At 47.5% G+C, this 13,876-nt stretch overlaps 1 protein-coding gene and 1 pseudogene across 1 annotated transcript; both read left to right on the plus strand.

The window, feature by feature from the left end:
• The first annotated feature begins 3,905 nt into the window (after positions 1 to 3,905).
• Positions 3,906 to 6,997, plus strand: LOC125540849 (uncharacterized). Its single transcript, XM_087539527.1, has 6 exons — positions 3,906 to 3,998; positions 4,245 to 5,265; positions 5,357 to 5,571; positions 5,776 to 5,817; positions 6,617 to 6,706; positions 6,836 to 6,997. The coding sequence occupies exons 1-6, from the start codon at positions 3,906 to 3,908 to the stop codon at positions 6,995 to 6,997; spliced, it is 1,623 nt and encodes a 540-aa protein (XP_087395653.1).
• A 3,515-nt stretch (positions 6,998 to 10,512) lies between these two features.
• LOC147983521 (uncharacterized) lies at positions 10,513 to 11,900 on the plus strand (annotated as a pseudogene).
• Positions 11,901 to 13,876: the final 1,976 nt, after the last annotated feature.

Genomic DNA, 13,876 nt, shown 5'->3' on the forward strand with positions numbered 1-13,876 from the left:
CCAGGCATATTGCCGTCGTCCGTCCGGCTCACCCGGCGTCGCACGCCCCTTTAGCCCTTTCCTTTTTTTTTTGCTGGGGGGCCTTTTCTTTTCTTCACCCTATTTCCTCGCCGTGTACAGCAACTGATCTGGTCCCAGGTGCGCAGCAACTGATCTTGGTTCTGGAGGCGCCGTACGTGTGCTCGCAACTCAGGGTTGATTCGTACTAGTACTGTATGCCGCTGCCGCAGAGGCGGTGGGATGATTCGCATGCCTTTGGTTGTCGCCGCGTATGCAGAGAAGCATTTCTAACGGGATTGCCTCGGCCAATCACACGCTGCCAGATACGCCGGGTCCCACCCTAGAATCCAACTGCCTCCACGGCGCTGCGTCGTGTGTTGACATGCCTTTATTTGGTGGTGGGTCCCACCCAAGTACGTAGTACTGCATGCAACGTGCAAACACGGGATGACGCTTCCTATTCTCTCTCGTCTCTCTCTCTCTGTCCAAAGAAACCCATTCCATTTAGTAATTTAGATCATCGATATCTTCTGAACTGAAATTCCGATTTTAGTATTATTTTTCATATTTGACCTCCTTTCGACAAGGTCTTCGAAACAAGACCAATCTTGGATATATTTGAATCTCAGTTATGTCCCGTTGCTTTAGCCATATTTCAATTAACCGGAGTATATAGTAGTGTGGATATGCCTCATATCCATACTACTACATGCAACATGAAATTCATCCACGCGCATAGTTAAAACCAGAGATAATATATACTCGTCGCCTGCTCCACCCTCAACCCATCTGGAGAGTTCGGAGGCAAGCCTGCTGCAATGCAAGCGGCACGTCGTGCTTGGACGGCCTCCATCTTTGCCTGGTGAGCTCCTGTCGGAGCTCCATTTCTGCGTGTGCCCCACCCATGCGACGTGGCGGGCACGTTTGGGCTTCCCTGTATCCGCACTAGGTATGGGTTCTGTATAGAAGGGCGCCGGATAGCCTGGACGTATAGGGACGGTTTAAGGGGTTCAATTGGATTGCATTTTCATGACCAGTCACTCACCTATCCGCCCGGCCGGACGTAGAGGGGATTTGAGGGCTTCGATTGTAGATACTCTTATCTATGTTGCAGTGTTGCCAAACGTTTCGTCCTGGGTGACATCATGGCCAAAAAATGCGGAGAACATTTTAGTTTTGAGAACTTTGTTCTGTCCCTTTCCTTGTTTCACTTTAGCCACCCATGGTTTCAACTTTGGCATTTCTTATAGCGTGACCATGCTTAATTTTGCAAGCCAAGAGCACAACATCTTTTCTTTTGCCACCAATTAGGATGGAGATACTTGAAAAGTGGTGACATTCTTCAATCCAAATATACGTCGACTATGATGAATGAGCCGACATTCTAATTCCAAAGGAAACTATCTGTGGAGGTGATGAAAAACGAGCAACCACATTCGAAATTAGTAGGGTGGAAAAGGAATTCAAAATTCAAAAGGAGAGTAGCAGCAATGAAGGGGAAAGGAGAAAAGAAAAGAAAAGAAAAGAAAACACATGGGAGAGAAGCTTCAATCCTCCAACCAGCCCAGTGCTTTGTCGCCACCTGCTCCAAGCCTCGCAAGCGAAACCATCCTCCACGCCCACGCCGTTGCCGCGGCAACCAAACCAACCACCAAGCCCCGAACCCTCTTCCTATTCTCTCGTCTCTCTGTCCAAACAATCCGCCCAATCCGACCCCTCAAAACTACTGAGACGCAGTGTTCCAAAATCACTGAAACACGTTCCAAAATGTTTTAGCACACATATAGTATACTCTACTTAATTGAAATATGGCTAAAGCAACGTGCCCTAACTGAGATTCAAAATGTATATATATATATATATATATATATATATATATATATATATATATATATATATATATCCAAGATTGGTCTTGTTTCGAAGATCTTGTCGAAAGGAGTTCAAATATGAAAAATAAAACTGAAAACGGAATTTCAGTTCAGAAGATATCAACGATTTAAATAAATTATCAAATGGAACGGGTTTGTTTGGACAGAGAGACGAGAGAATAGGAAGCGTCATCCCGTCTTTGCACGCTGCATGTAGTACTACTACGCACTTGGGTGGGGCCCATCACCAATTAAGGAATGTCAACACACACCTAGAGGCAGTAGGATTTTACGGTCGGACCCAGCATAGCTGGCAGCGTGTGATTGGCCGCGGAGTCCCGTTAGAAATGCTTTTCGGCGTACGTGGCGACAACAACCAAAGGCATGCGAATCCCACCGCCTCTGCGGCAGCGAGAGAGAGCGCCGTTGGCCCCGCCCAAGATGCTGCGCCTCCAGAACCAGATCAGTTGCTATTATCTTTGTGTTTTTAACTATGTATGTGGATGAAATTCATGTTGCCTGTACTAGTATTAATATGAGGATCAAGAAATGAGGACTATTTTCTTAGACAATGCAACATATCCTGCAACTACATGCACCATGAAATTCATCCACGTGCATAGTTAAAAAAAAGAAAGATAATATATACTTGTCACCCGCTCCACCCTCAACCCCTCTAGAGAGTTCGGAGGCAAGGCCGCTGCAACGCAAGCGGCACGTCGTGCCTGGACGGCCTCCATCTCCGCCTGGTGAGCTCCGCCTCGGATCGTTGGGTTTCCGCATGTGCCCCACCCGTCCGACATGGCGGGCGCGGCCGGGCCTCCTTGTATCCGCCCCATATATGAGTTGGGGGGTATAGGAGGGTGGCGGATGGCCCGGACGTATAGGGCCGGTTTGAGGGGTCCAATTGGATTGCATTATTTTTGTGACCGGTTGTCGACACTCTTATCTATGTTGCAGTGTCGCCAAATGTATGGTCCTGGGTGGCATTATGGCCAAAAATACGGAAAACATTTCAGTTTTGAGAAATTTCTTGTGTTCCATTCCTCGTTGCACTTTAGCCACCATGGTTCCAACTTCCTCGTTTCCTATCGCGTGATATGCTTAAATTCGCAAACCGGGAGCATAACACCCTTTTTTTTCCCTCCAAACTTGATGTAGAAATTTGAAAAGTGGTGACATTCTTCAATCCAAATATATGTCGGTTGTGATGAATGAACTGACACTTTTAATTCCAAGGAGGTGACGAAAAACGAGTAACCATGTTCCAAATTAGCAGGGTCGAAAAGGAATTTCAAATTCGAAATGGCCAAATGGGTGCAGCAGCAATGAAGGGGAAAGGAGAAAAGAAGAGAAGAAAATGGATGCGGATGGGAGAGAAGCTTGAACCCTCCAACCAGGCCAGCGCTTTGTCGCCACCTGCTCCAAGCCTCGCAAGCTAAACCATCCTCCACGCCCACGCCGTCGCCGCGGCAACCAAACCAACCACCCAACCACCCAAAGCCCCGAACCCTCTTCCAATTCGCCTCTCCCCGCCCCCACCGCCTCGAATCCGCCCTCCCCACCGGCGCCGCGCCGCCCGAAGCCGACGCCCTCCCCGCGCCGCGCCTCCGCGTCGACGGGCCCAACCTCTCCCCCTCCGGCATTCCGAAGCGGGCCGCGGCTTCTTGCCCGCTCCGCTCCCGACCGAGCGCCATGAGCAACGCTGGCTCCGCCCCGTCCAAGGGAGGCAGCGGGCGTCGTCCGAGCGACGACACGGACGAGGCGCCCGCTCGGGGCGAGGTGCTCGCGGACGCGCCGGGCTCACCGTCGGCGACCGCGGTCGGCGTCAACGATCCAGGAGCGGCCGCGCGGGCTCTTCGTCGAGACGAGGACGCGGGGGAGGCTCTGGCCCGCGGCCAGGTGCTCGCGAACGCGCCGCCCTCGCGGTCCGCAGCCCTGGTCGCCGCGAGGAACCCAGGAGCGGCTGGGAGTCGTCGTCGTCAAAACGGCGCCGCCGCGGACGACGAGGTGCTCGCCGAGGCGCACCCTACCATGGAGAACGCGCAGGCTTCGTCGTCTGCGACCCAGATGGTCCTCAACAGCCAAGCGGGCGCCGCGAAGACGCTGGCGCGTGAGCACGACGAGGCGCAGCTCACCAAGGCTGACGCGCTCGCCGAGCCATCGGCGACCAAGGGCACCACGAGGAAGCAGCGCGCCAAGATCCGCCAAGAGGGCGAGGCGACCGCCATCAGGAATGAGTGCCGAGAGATCGCCAAGCTCCTGTGCGGCAACGGGGGCATGACCGAGGCGCTGCCACTCGCCGAGGCGCTCGTCGCCGCCCACCCGCGGTCCACGGTGGCGCTCAATTTGGCAGGCGATCTTCATAGCCAGATGAGTTCAGATCTGTTCGAGACGGGGTCCAAGACTGATGATGAGGATGTGCTGCGCCAGTCGCGCGATCATTCAGTTCTGGCCCTGGCCTACTTCACCGAAGCCAAGCGGTTTGCGCCACGCTGCATCGTGACTCCTGTCTTCCGAGGGAACGAGCTGATGTGCCTTGCAAAGCTCGGTGAGCTTGAGAAGGAAGTCCTTCCTGAGATTAAGCTTCCCTTCGACACAGATGTTGCGTCCGTTGTGTCTCTTCATGCCAATGGGTTTACTGACCGGATTGCTGACATCCAATCTGAGTTCATCCATGCCAGTACCATGATTGACCCGGACGACCCAGCCAGGCATAACATCTGGTATGATATTCGTCGGCGCACCCGCACCCAACACGGGAACAAACGGCGAACCAAGCACGCCAGCCACAGGCTTGAAGGGCTCGAACAGGGCTACCAGCTCATCCACTCGTCGCCCAAGGACAACATTACCAAAGCAAGAGCAGAAGCTTCAGATAAGCTACACAAGATAATGGGATTTGTGTGTGATCAGTTTGTGCCTACTAAAGTGGAGGAGATCTTGCGTAAGGATGTTGCTGGTGATGTTGATGCTGCAAGAGAGGAGGCAAAGAACTTGGCTGCAACTTATGGCTACTGTGCCCGAGCACGCATGCTAGAAGGTTATGTGGAGCTGAAGCACACTACAACAGTGGGTGGACCACAGTTTAAGGCAATGTTAAGAGAGCTGATCCAGATGGTCCATGAAGCAGCGGCTGCTTTCAAAGGTTCTATCATCATTGCAAAGTTCCTGGCTGAGCTCTACTCTGCACTTGACCAAGATGAGTACGCAATGAGCATTGTGCAAAGAGCCCTTCTAGTCCATAACCCTGACGACCCGGGCAGACATGATGTGCCTGTTGGTTGCACCAAAGGGGACTGCTCTCAAGATAGGATTGCCACTGTCCAAGACCAACTTCGTAAGATGCTTGCCAGGATTGAAGCAAATATAAAATCAAGAAGCCATCCAACAGGTAATTTCCTTTCCTCTTCTCTAAAACAGTGTACTGCTCTTGCTAACTAGATGAATTGAACTTATTGACAATTGATTGCCTGTTTCCTCAGATCTTTTAGGAAGCGAAGAAGACGTTGCTGAAGTTGACAATGGAAGTCCGGTCAACGGAAAGGGGAAGAAGACAGAGAAAAAGCCTGCAGTGCATCAGGCATTTAGGTATTCACAGAAGAAAAAGGCGCCCAACCCGAGCAGGATACCTGTATGGGAGGACTGGCTTCGAAAGAACAGAACAACACCTACACCGGCATCTATTCCTCCCATACATGTAAGGTCATCTCTCGCTGATTCCTTAAAATTTAGTCCCTTATATGCCTTCTTTATACTTGAGTTCTTATGACTTGGTTAGTTAAACGGTGGTCTGAACTAGCCGGACCTGCTAACATTTAGTTAAACGATGGACTGAACAACTAAACTTTCTCTGATGCAATGTTTCTGTCCTTAGTAATTACAACCAATTTTGAACCTTCAGAAAAGTTGTTCCTGTCTCCAGGCAGAATTGACGTTTGCCAAGGTGTGTTCAGTGCAATAACACTCTTCCCTTTGAGATTTCATTTTGTGTGACAACCAATGATACACTTTGAAACAAAGTAGAATGACTGTTTCTTTCTACGAGCAGAGTGTTATTACAGCCAAATAAGGAAGACCAAAGAGCTAATACAATTGTTTCACTAAACCAAAACTACATTGATTTTAGTTTCAACAGAAATACTGATCGCAACATTGAAACTAAAATCTGGTGCATGTTGTTCAGTATTACCATTGAAACTAAAATCAATACAGTTTCTGTGACACTGTTCAGATCATAGCTAACATGTCATCAATTTTTCTGACACTGTTCAGTTATGAGTTGCCAACATACGAGTATCCAACACCTTGTCTTAGACGACACCTTGCTGAAAACAAATGAAACATAAACAACTTGAAATATTTTCCAACATTAATTATAACGATGATTAACCCTAGCAGTTAGAGTCTGGCAGTGTGACCGATAAATCAGGGTACTCCCAACCAATCCAATATTGCCATTCAGCTCAGCAAAAGCAGCTAGGGGGATTTGATTGGTTCTTGTGAAGGGTGGAACTGAGAGATAAGGCCAAACAATTCAATTCTGATTCAAGGCCACATAAAACAGGAACTAGAAATCCTGATCAGGATAACAACGTCTTTGCAAATTTTCGAAGAATAGATTATTATCTGCCCATCTCGAATAACAAATACGTGGAAGACTTCTAGCTTTAACTAGAGTACCTCTTCCTCTTTTACCTTCAGATTATTCTGCTAGTATGTTTTAAATGGTTGGTTCTTCACAGATGGTTCAACAGCAGCTTGTGCCAGAGTCTGAGGTGAACCTGTATGTCGAGTACTGCCAAGCACTTGCACAGTGTTCAAAGAAGAATTCCGTATGTCACCTATGCTGTTTCGAGGGACTTTACTGCTCTCGAGTGAATATAAATGATGTAAGCATCTTCATACTATTGATTAGTGCATATATTAATTTGATTTTCTGACTTCTAGCTTTGGTTGAACAGATCGATAATCACTATCGGGAAAAGCACAGCTTGACCCTGGGACAAGCTTTCAAGTGCCCTGAGAAACCCTGCAACATCAGGCTTCGCAGCTACACCGACTTCCGGAGGCACCATTACTTCGTTCATCGGTTAACACCTGGCTGGTGGAAACCGGAGAGTTAGTTCAACTTGAAGGTTACAGGGGAGGGTGGTGCAAAGATCTAACTGTTTTAGCCCATGTTTTTGTGTCAGTGTAATAAGCATAGTTGTTTGCTGGTGGTGGTCATCCAATTCCAGGGATGAAACATAAAAACTGGAAAATCTTTGACAATGTGCCAAGATGAGGTGCTAGTGCTACCTTCTTAACAATGCGTATGTAGAAGTGGATCGTTGTGTGATGTCCTTGTTTTGCTTTCTTATCTTTTGATCTTTTTCCAGTTTATACTCTGTTGGCTACGGCTGTAAGACTACTTGTTAAATAAAAAACTGGAACTTCTTTTTTGTTTTTTTTCCAGATTGCATATGTAGAAGTAAAAAAATGTCATATCTCCTGACCACCTGCAATATCTTTTGAATACCTGTAACATTAACGTGATGCTAAGCACTTGAATTGTGATTTCACACAGCCGCAAGCTACAGGTTGATAACTGAGAGAGAGCGCAATTCATGACTTATAACTTTTATTTAGCAAAGTTATACCATCATATCTTTCTGGGATGAATTTTCACAAAATTATGTTTGCTGACTGTCCAATACAAATATCGTGTTAACTTCTCTAAATTGGAATAGTCTAGCCTCAGATGCTGAACTTGTAGGATAAATATCGAGTATGGGGTGTCAGCTGGAAGGCCAGACAGATGTGTCTCTGCCTTCCTGAGTGCACCTTGGAGTCGCAGGGTACTGAGACTGCGAATTCTGTCGTTCAACATAATGGTCTGAAGAAAGAAAGAAAATATTATATTACATGCTCATCGTGATTAAACAGCAGGTCTGACAGTTCAGTTCAAACTTTGTAGATTGGATCATCAGGCTTTTGTACTTAGTTAAAGAATTTGTTCTAAAACATTTTTTACTTAACAAATGCACATATCATCAGGGCAAATCCCGAACACATTAAGTAAGATCGTGTCTATATTTTCTTACAGGCTGACTATGCTCATATGCTGCTTTTAGATATATCCAAGAGATTGACATGCCATTAACAAATGATGTAAGCCTGTCAGTTTTCAACAACAAAGATATAGTTTTTCTAGAGAACCTTCAGCAAAGATATATATAGTCGAATGATCCGATGTACAAAGCCAAATGATCCAATCTACAAAGCGAGACACTGGAGAGTGTAACCTACCATCCCCTTGTGCGCGCGAAGGAAGTAAAGCAATGGGTACATGCTCTCCTTGTCATGGAACAGCTCCGACAACAAGTGCCTGTTCAGAAACTGCACACCGTTGCCAGTGCACTTCGACAGCGATGGGCGCGGGAAGGAGGCGTTGAATGGCTCAAAGTCCAGCTCAAGCACAAATTTGATATCGGCGCTGCAATTTGAACGGAAGAAGCGTTATATGGTAAAACTAAGGTATAAGCTAGACTCTTGGAGCTTAATAATTTCACAAAATCACAGATACCTTCCATTCGCCAGTTCTTCCTTGAGCTGCAAATACTCAGGGACACTTAACTCCTCAACACCAAGCTCGCTCACATTTACCCTCACATACTCTCCAGACACCGGGCCTTAGCCTGATGGTGAGAGCAACCCATGGAGGGATGAAAATTGCCTCTTGTATGAGAAACCAACAGATCAAGAGCTGAACATCACTGGAATGACAGTGCAGTGAGTTTTGGTGGTGCAAACATGTGCGCCCCTTAGTAGATCCTCAAAGGAGGTGTCCTTCAGCTTCTCGCGCTCGGCCTCAGGGATTGCGGCATTGTACTCAGCAGTGATCTGATGGGGCTGCAGCATCCACTTTTCTTGGTTAACAAGCCTGAATAATTTATCGCATAACAGCAGGTGGGTCAGATCTATCAACAAACGTTACTCAAACAAAGCGTGGTCACAATTGTTGCACCAAGACAAATGTAAGGAGCGGTAATAAAATGTTCATCTTCTTTATTATAAGTATAAATACAACCATCAGTAAGAAGTTATTAAAAGACAAATAGAAGCAGCAGAATATAGAAATACAGGAACTATTTTTGAAACTTCATCATTTGTTCTTTTAATTTTTTAACGGATCTATCAGTTTTTTGTTCTCTTTACTCGTTCTCATGTTCCGGCATTCCCGTGATCATTTCACGCTTTGTATGGCCAAACGATGATGGCGGCCGTCACACCGAGAGAGCCGAGCCGGGGAAGGGAGCAGAGACGGAGGAGGAGAGGGGGAACCACCGCGTCGGTGGAGGGGGCCACCTATTCCCACAAGTAGAGGTGGCTGGGCAGCTGCATCTGATAGTATCCCTACATTTGTTCTTTCTTCAATAAACACATTGTTTCGTCTGTTTTGTACCTTTTGCTCTGCCATTAGATAGATCCCGGAAGTACTACAATCACTTATTGTTTAATACTTTGTTATGATTTAATTTGATCATAATTTCATTTTAAATTCAGTGGTTATGGCAGCTATGTATCAATATTTATTTATGTAGGTCCTCTGGGGCAGGGCTTTGCAAACGCTGTTGGACTAGCACTTGCTGAGAAACACCTAGCTGCTCGTTTCAACAAGCCCGATTTAACTGTCAGGGACCACTACACGTAAATTAGTAAGATCCTCTGGGGCAGGGCTTTTGATCAATGATTTGAATTGATAAATAACATCTCTTTTGTTCTCAAGTTGTTGAAATTTCCATGCACAAAATTTCAGTCACACATTTTTCTTTGTGATAAATTGCAGTCACACAGGATAAGGACAAAGAGAAGAAGAGGAAGAGGAAGAAGTAGAAGATCAAATTATGTCAGGCTATTGAGCATCTACACATCAAGCTACAAGATATGGTGAATTGTGGCACATCACTATGTGGCTAGTAGCAAAGCATAGCTCCTTGACAATGACAATAACATCTACACTGACCTCACGCATGACTATCTCGACCATGACTAATGTGCCCTTACTTTTAATAACCTCTCCAAAGGCTATGAGTACTATCACCTTGCTTCAGCTCCTCATGGGCTTCTTTTACAATAATTGCGTACGCAATGTACTACTTGTCCCTGCCGCTTCTACTGACACTGTGGGGGATGTCAGTTTTGTTGGATAATGAATAACTGCATTCACAGGAGGGCCAAAGGCCAATACATATACATGTGTATGGTAAAGGCAAGAGACCCCTTATACAATGGAGGTAAACCAAAAAGGGCTATACACATCTAATACCCCCCCCCCCCTCAAACTCATGGTGGATCGACAACACTGAGTTTGGAGGAAAGAAAACTATGATGTGCTCGAGTCTGTGCCTTCGTGAAGAAGTCCGCCAACTGTAACTCAGAGGGCACATAGTGAAGAGCGAGAGTCTGATCCTGCACAGCAGCACGCACAAAGTGGGCATCCACACCGATGTGCTTGGTGAGCTCATGCTTCACCGGGTCAGGTGCAATACTGATAGCACCAGTACTGTCTGACAATAAGGGAGTTGAGGTAGTAGCAGACAGACCAAAATCCTCAAGTAGCCACCGTAACCAGATCACCTCAGCCGTCAGCGTAGCCATGGCTCGCAACTCAGCCTCTGTACTCGAGCGAGAAACTGCAGTCTGTTTCTTTGTCTTCCAGGCAATAAGAGAGCCACCAAGAAAGACACAATAAGCAGACAACGAGCGTCGATCAGAGAGATCACTAGCCCAGGTAGCATCAGAGTAGGACTGGAGCTCAAGAGAGCTGGAGCGGGGAAAGAAAAGGCACTGAGAGATCGTGCCACGAAGATATCGTAGAACACGGAGGAGATGACTATAGTGGACAGAGGTGGGGGCTGAAACGAACTGACTCAGAATGTGGACAGGATAGGAGATGTCAGGACGCGTAACAGCAAGATAGACAAGACTGCCAACAAGGTGACGATAGCGAGTGGGATTAGGAAGAGGGTCACCATCAGAGGCACGAAGCTGAACGTTGAGCTCCATGGGAGTCACAACTGTGCCTCATCACCGAGAGCAGCGCGAGCAAGAAGATCCTGAATATATTTTTCTTGGGAGATGTAGAAGCCATCAGAGGTGGAGGAGATCTCAATCCCAAGAAAATAGCGAAGTGGACCAAGATCAGTCATAAGAAACTGGTCGCGAAGGCGAGCCTTAACAAAGGCAATGTAATCAGAGTCGTCACCAGTGATGATCATGTCATCAACATAGAGAAGGAGAAGAGTCCGACCACGAGAAGACGTGTGAACAAACAACGCGGGATCATGATCACTGGGCAAGAAACCAGCGGCAGCCACCACAGAGGCGAAGCGCTCAAACCAGGCGCGAGGGGCCTGTTTGAGACCATAGAGGGAGCGGCGAAGTCTACAGACCATACCATCAGGAGCATAGTACCCCGGTGGTGGCTGCATATATAAACCTCCTCATGCAACTCGCCATTGAGAAAAGCGTTCTGAACATCAAGTTGAGAGATAGACCACTAAGAACAGAAGCCACAACAAGAAGAGTGTGGACCGTGGTCATGTGGGCCACAGGAGCGAATGTCTCATCATAATCACACCCCTGCTCCTGCTGAAAACCACGGGCCACAAGACGAGCTTTGTAGCGCTCAAGAGAACCATCGGAGCGAGTCTTAATCTTGTAGACCCACTTGCAGGTGATGGGACAGACACCGGAAGGAAGGGGAACCAGATCCCATGTGTCAGAGCGCTCAAGAGCAGCAAGCTCTTCGGCCATCGCAAGCTGCCATTCAGGCTGAGTCATGGCAGTTTGATAGGAAGTGGGCTCAGCAGTAACAGAGAGACCGTACCAATCAGGGGAGTAGCGATCAGGCGGGGGGCGAGGCCGAGCACGGAGGTTGTGAACCGGGGGAGGCGTGAGAGGAGGCGCACTAGAGGTGGAAGGCTCGTCAGAGGAGACATCCTCAGTACGAGATTGACGAGTATAGTGGAGAGGAAACGGTGAGAGAGGGCGACGGACTAGAGATGATGGTGGAGTGGTGGAGGAGGAGGATGGAGAAGACGGGGTCGGTGGTGAATGAGAAGGAATGAGAGGTGCCAGAGGAAGAGGTGACACATGAGGCACATAGTAGGGTGTATCGGGAAGGAGAAGGAAAGAAAGTTCGTCCACAGAAAAACTCGAGGAAGAAGATAGTGGGTAGTAAGAACGAGACTCGTCAAAATTCACATCACGCGAGATGCGCAAGCGACGACCCACAGGACCCCAACATCGATAGCCCTTGTGCTCATCACTGTAGCCAAGGAAAACACACTCAACCGACTGAGCAGTCAGTTTGGTGCGTTCTCGGGGGGCAAGAAGAACATAGCACACGCATCCAAACATACGAAGAGCTGAGTAGTCAGGAGAGCAACCAGTGAGACACTCCATAGGAATACCACCCTGCAGAGCAGTCGATGGCTGAATGTTGATGAGATAGGTGGATGTGAAAACAGCCTCAGCCCAAAAATAGGGTGGAAGGGAAGCAGCAATCATCAACGCACGAGCCGTCTCAAGCAAATGACGATGCTTTCGTTCGGCAACGCCATTCTGAGCATGAGCACCAGGACAAGAGAACTGGGCAAGAGTACCCTGTTCCGCGAGAAAACCACGCAACAGCTGAGAGATATACTCTCCAGCGGAGTCAGCACGAAAAGTACGAATGGGCGTGGCAAACTGGGTGTGAACCATGGCAGCAAAACGTTTGTATATAGGGAGAACCTCGCTACGAGATTTCATGAAGTAGAGCCAAGTGTAGCGAGAGAAATCATCAATAAACAAAATATAGTAGCGATGACCACCTTTCGAATCAAAGGGAGCAAGACCCCAGACATCAGAATGAACTAAGTCAAAAGGACGCTGAGATACAGACTCACTAGTAGGATAAGGTAACCGAGTCTGTTTGACAAGTCTGCAACCATTACAATGTAAGGAGACATCTCCAGATACAGACCCTAAGAGGCCCTGACGAACTAAAGAAGACAAGCGAGAGCCACTGATACGTCCATTTTGCATCATGCTTTTATATCAATATTTATTGCATTATGGGTTGTTATTACACATTATGTCATAATACTTATGCCTATTCTCTCTTATTTTACAAGGTTTACATAAGGAGGGAGAATGCCGGCAGCTAGAATTCTGGGCTGGAAAAGGAGCAAATATTAGAGACCTATTCTGCACAACTCCAAAAGTCCTGAAACTCCACGAAAGTTATTTTTGGAAATAATAAAAAATACTGAGCGGAAGAAATATGTCAGGGGGGCCACCACCTGCCCACGAGGGTGGGAGGCGCGCCCTACCCCCAGGGCGCGCCCCCTGCCTCGTGGGCCCCCTGTTGGCTCTCCGGTGGCCATCTTCTGCTATATGAAGTCTTTCATCGAGGAAAAAATCATAGGCAACCTTTCGGGACGAGACTCCGCCGCCACGAGGCAGAACCTTAGCGGAACCAATCTAGGGCTCCGGCAGAGCTGTTCTACCGGGGACACTCCCCTCCGGGAGGGGGAAATCATTGCCATCATCATCACCAACGCTCCTCTCATCGGGAGAGGGCAATCTCCATCAACATCTTCACTAGCACCGTCTCCTCTTAAAACCCTAGTTCATCTCTTGTATCCAATTCTTGTCTCCAAGTCCGGGATTGGTACTAGTAGGTTGCTAGTAGTGTTGATTACTCCTTGTAGTTGATGCTAGTTGGTTTATTTGGTGGAAGATCATATGTTCAGATCCTATATGCATATTAATACCCCTCTGATTATGAACATGAATATGCTTTGTGAGTAGTTACGTTTGTTCCTGAGGACATGGGAGAAGTCTTGCTATTAGTAGTCATGTGAATTTGGTATTCGTTCGATATTTTGATGAGATGTATGTTGTCTAGCCTCTAGTGATGTTATGTGAACGTCGACTACATAACACTTCACCATTATTTGGGCCTAGAGGAA

Source organism: Triticum urartu, chromosome 2A (genome assembly GCF_056163025.1).
Source record: "Triticum urartu cultivar PI428250 chromosome 2A, HENAU_Tu73, whole genome shotgun sequence".
Lineage (NCBI taxonomy): Eukaryota > Viridiplantae > Streptophyta > Magnoliopsida > Poales > Poaceae > Triticum > Triticum urartu.

Excerpts from the sequence above, each read along its gene's own strand:
- LOC125540849 (XM_087539527.1), top strand. The coding sequence starts at position 3,906 with ATGGAGAACGCGCAGGCTTCGTCGTCTGCGACCCAGATGGTCCTCAAC. Across the intron at positions 3,999-4,244 it reads TGGCGCGTGAGCACGACGAG|ATGAGTTCAGATCTGTTCGA; the intron begins GCGCAGCTCACC and ends CTTCATAGCCAG. Across the intron at positions 5,266-5,356 it reads ATCAAGAAGCCATCCAACAG|ATCTTTTAGGAAGCGAAGAA; the intron begins GTAATTTCCTTT and ends CTGTTTCCTCAG.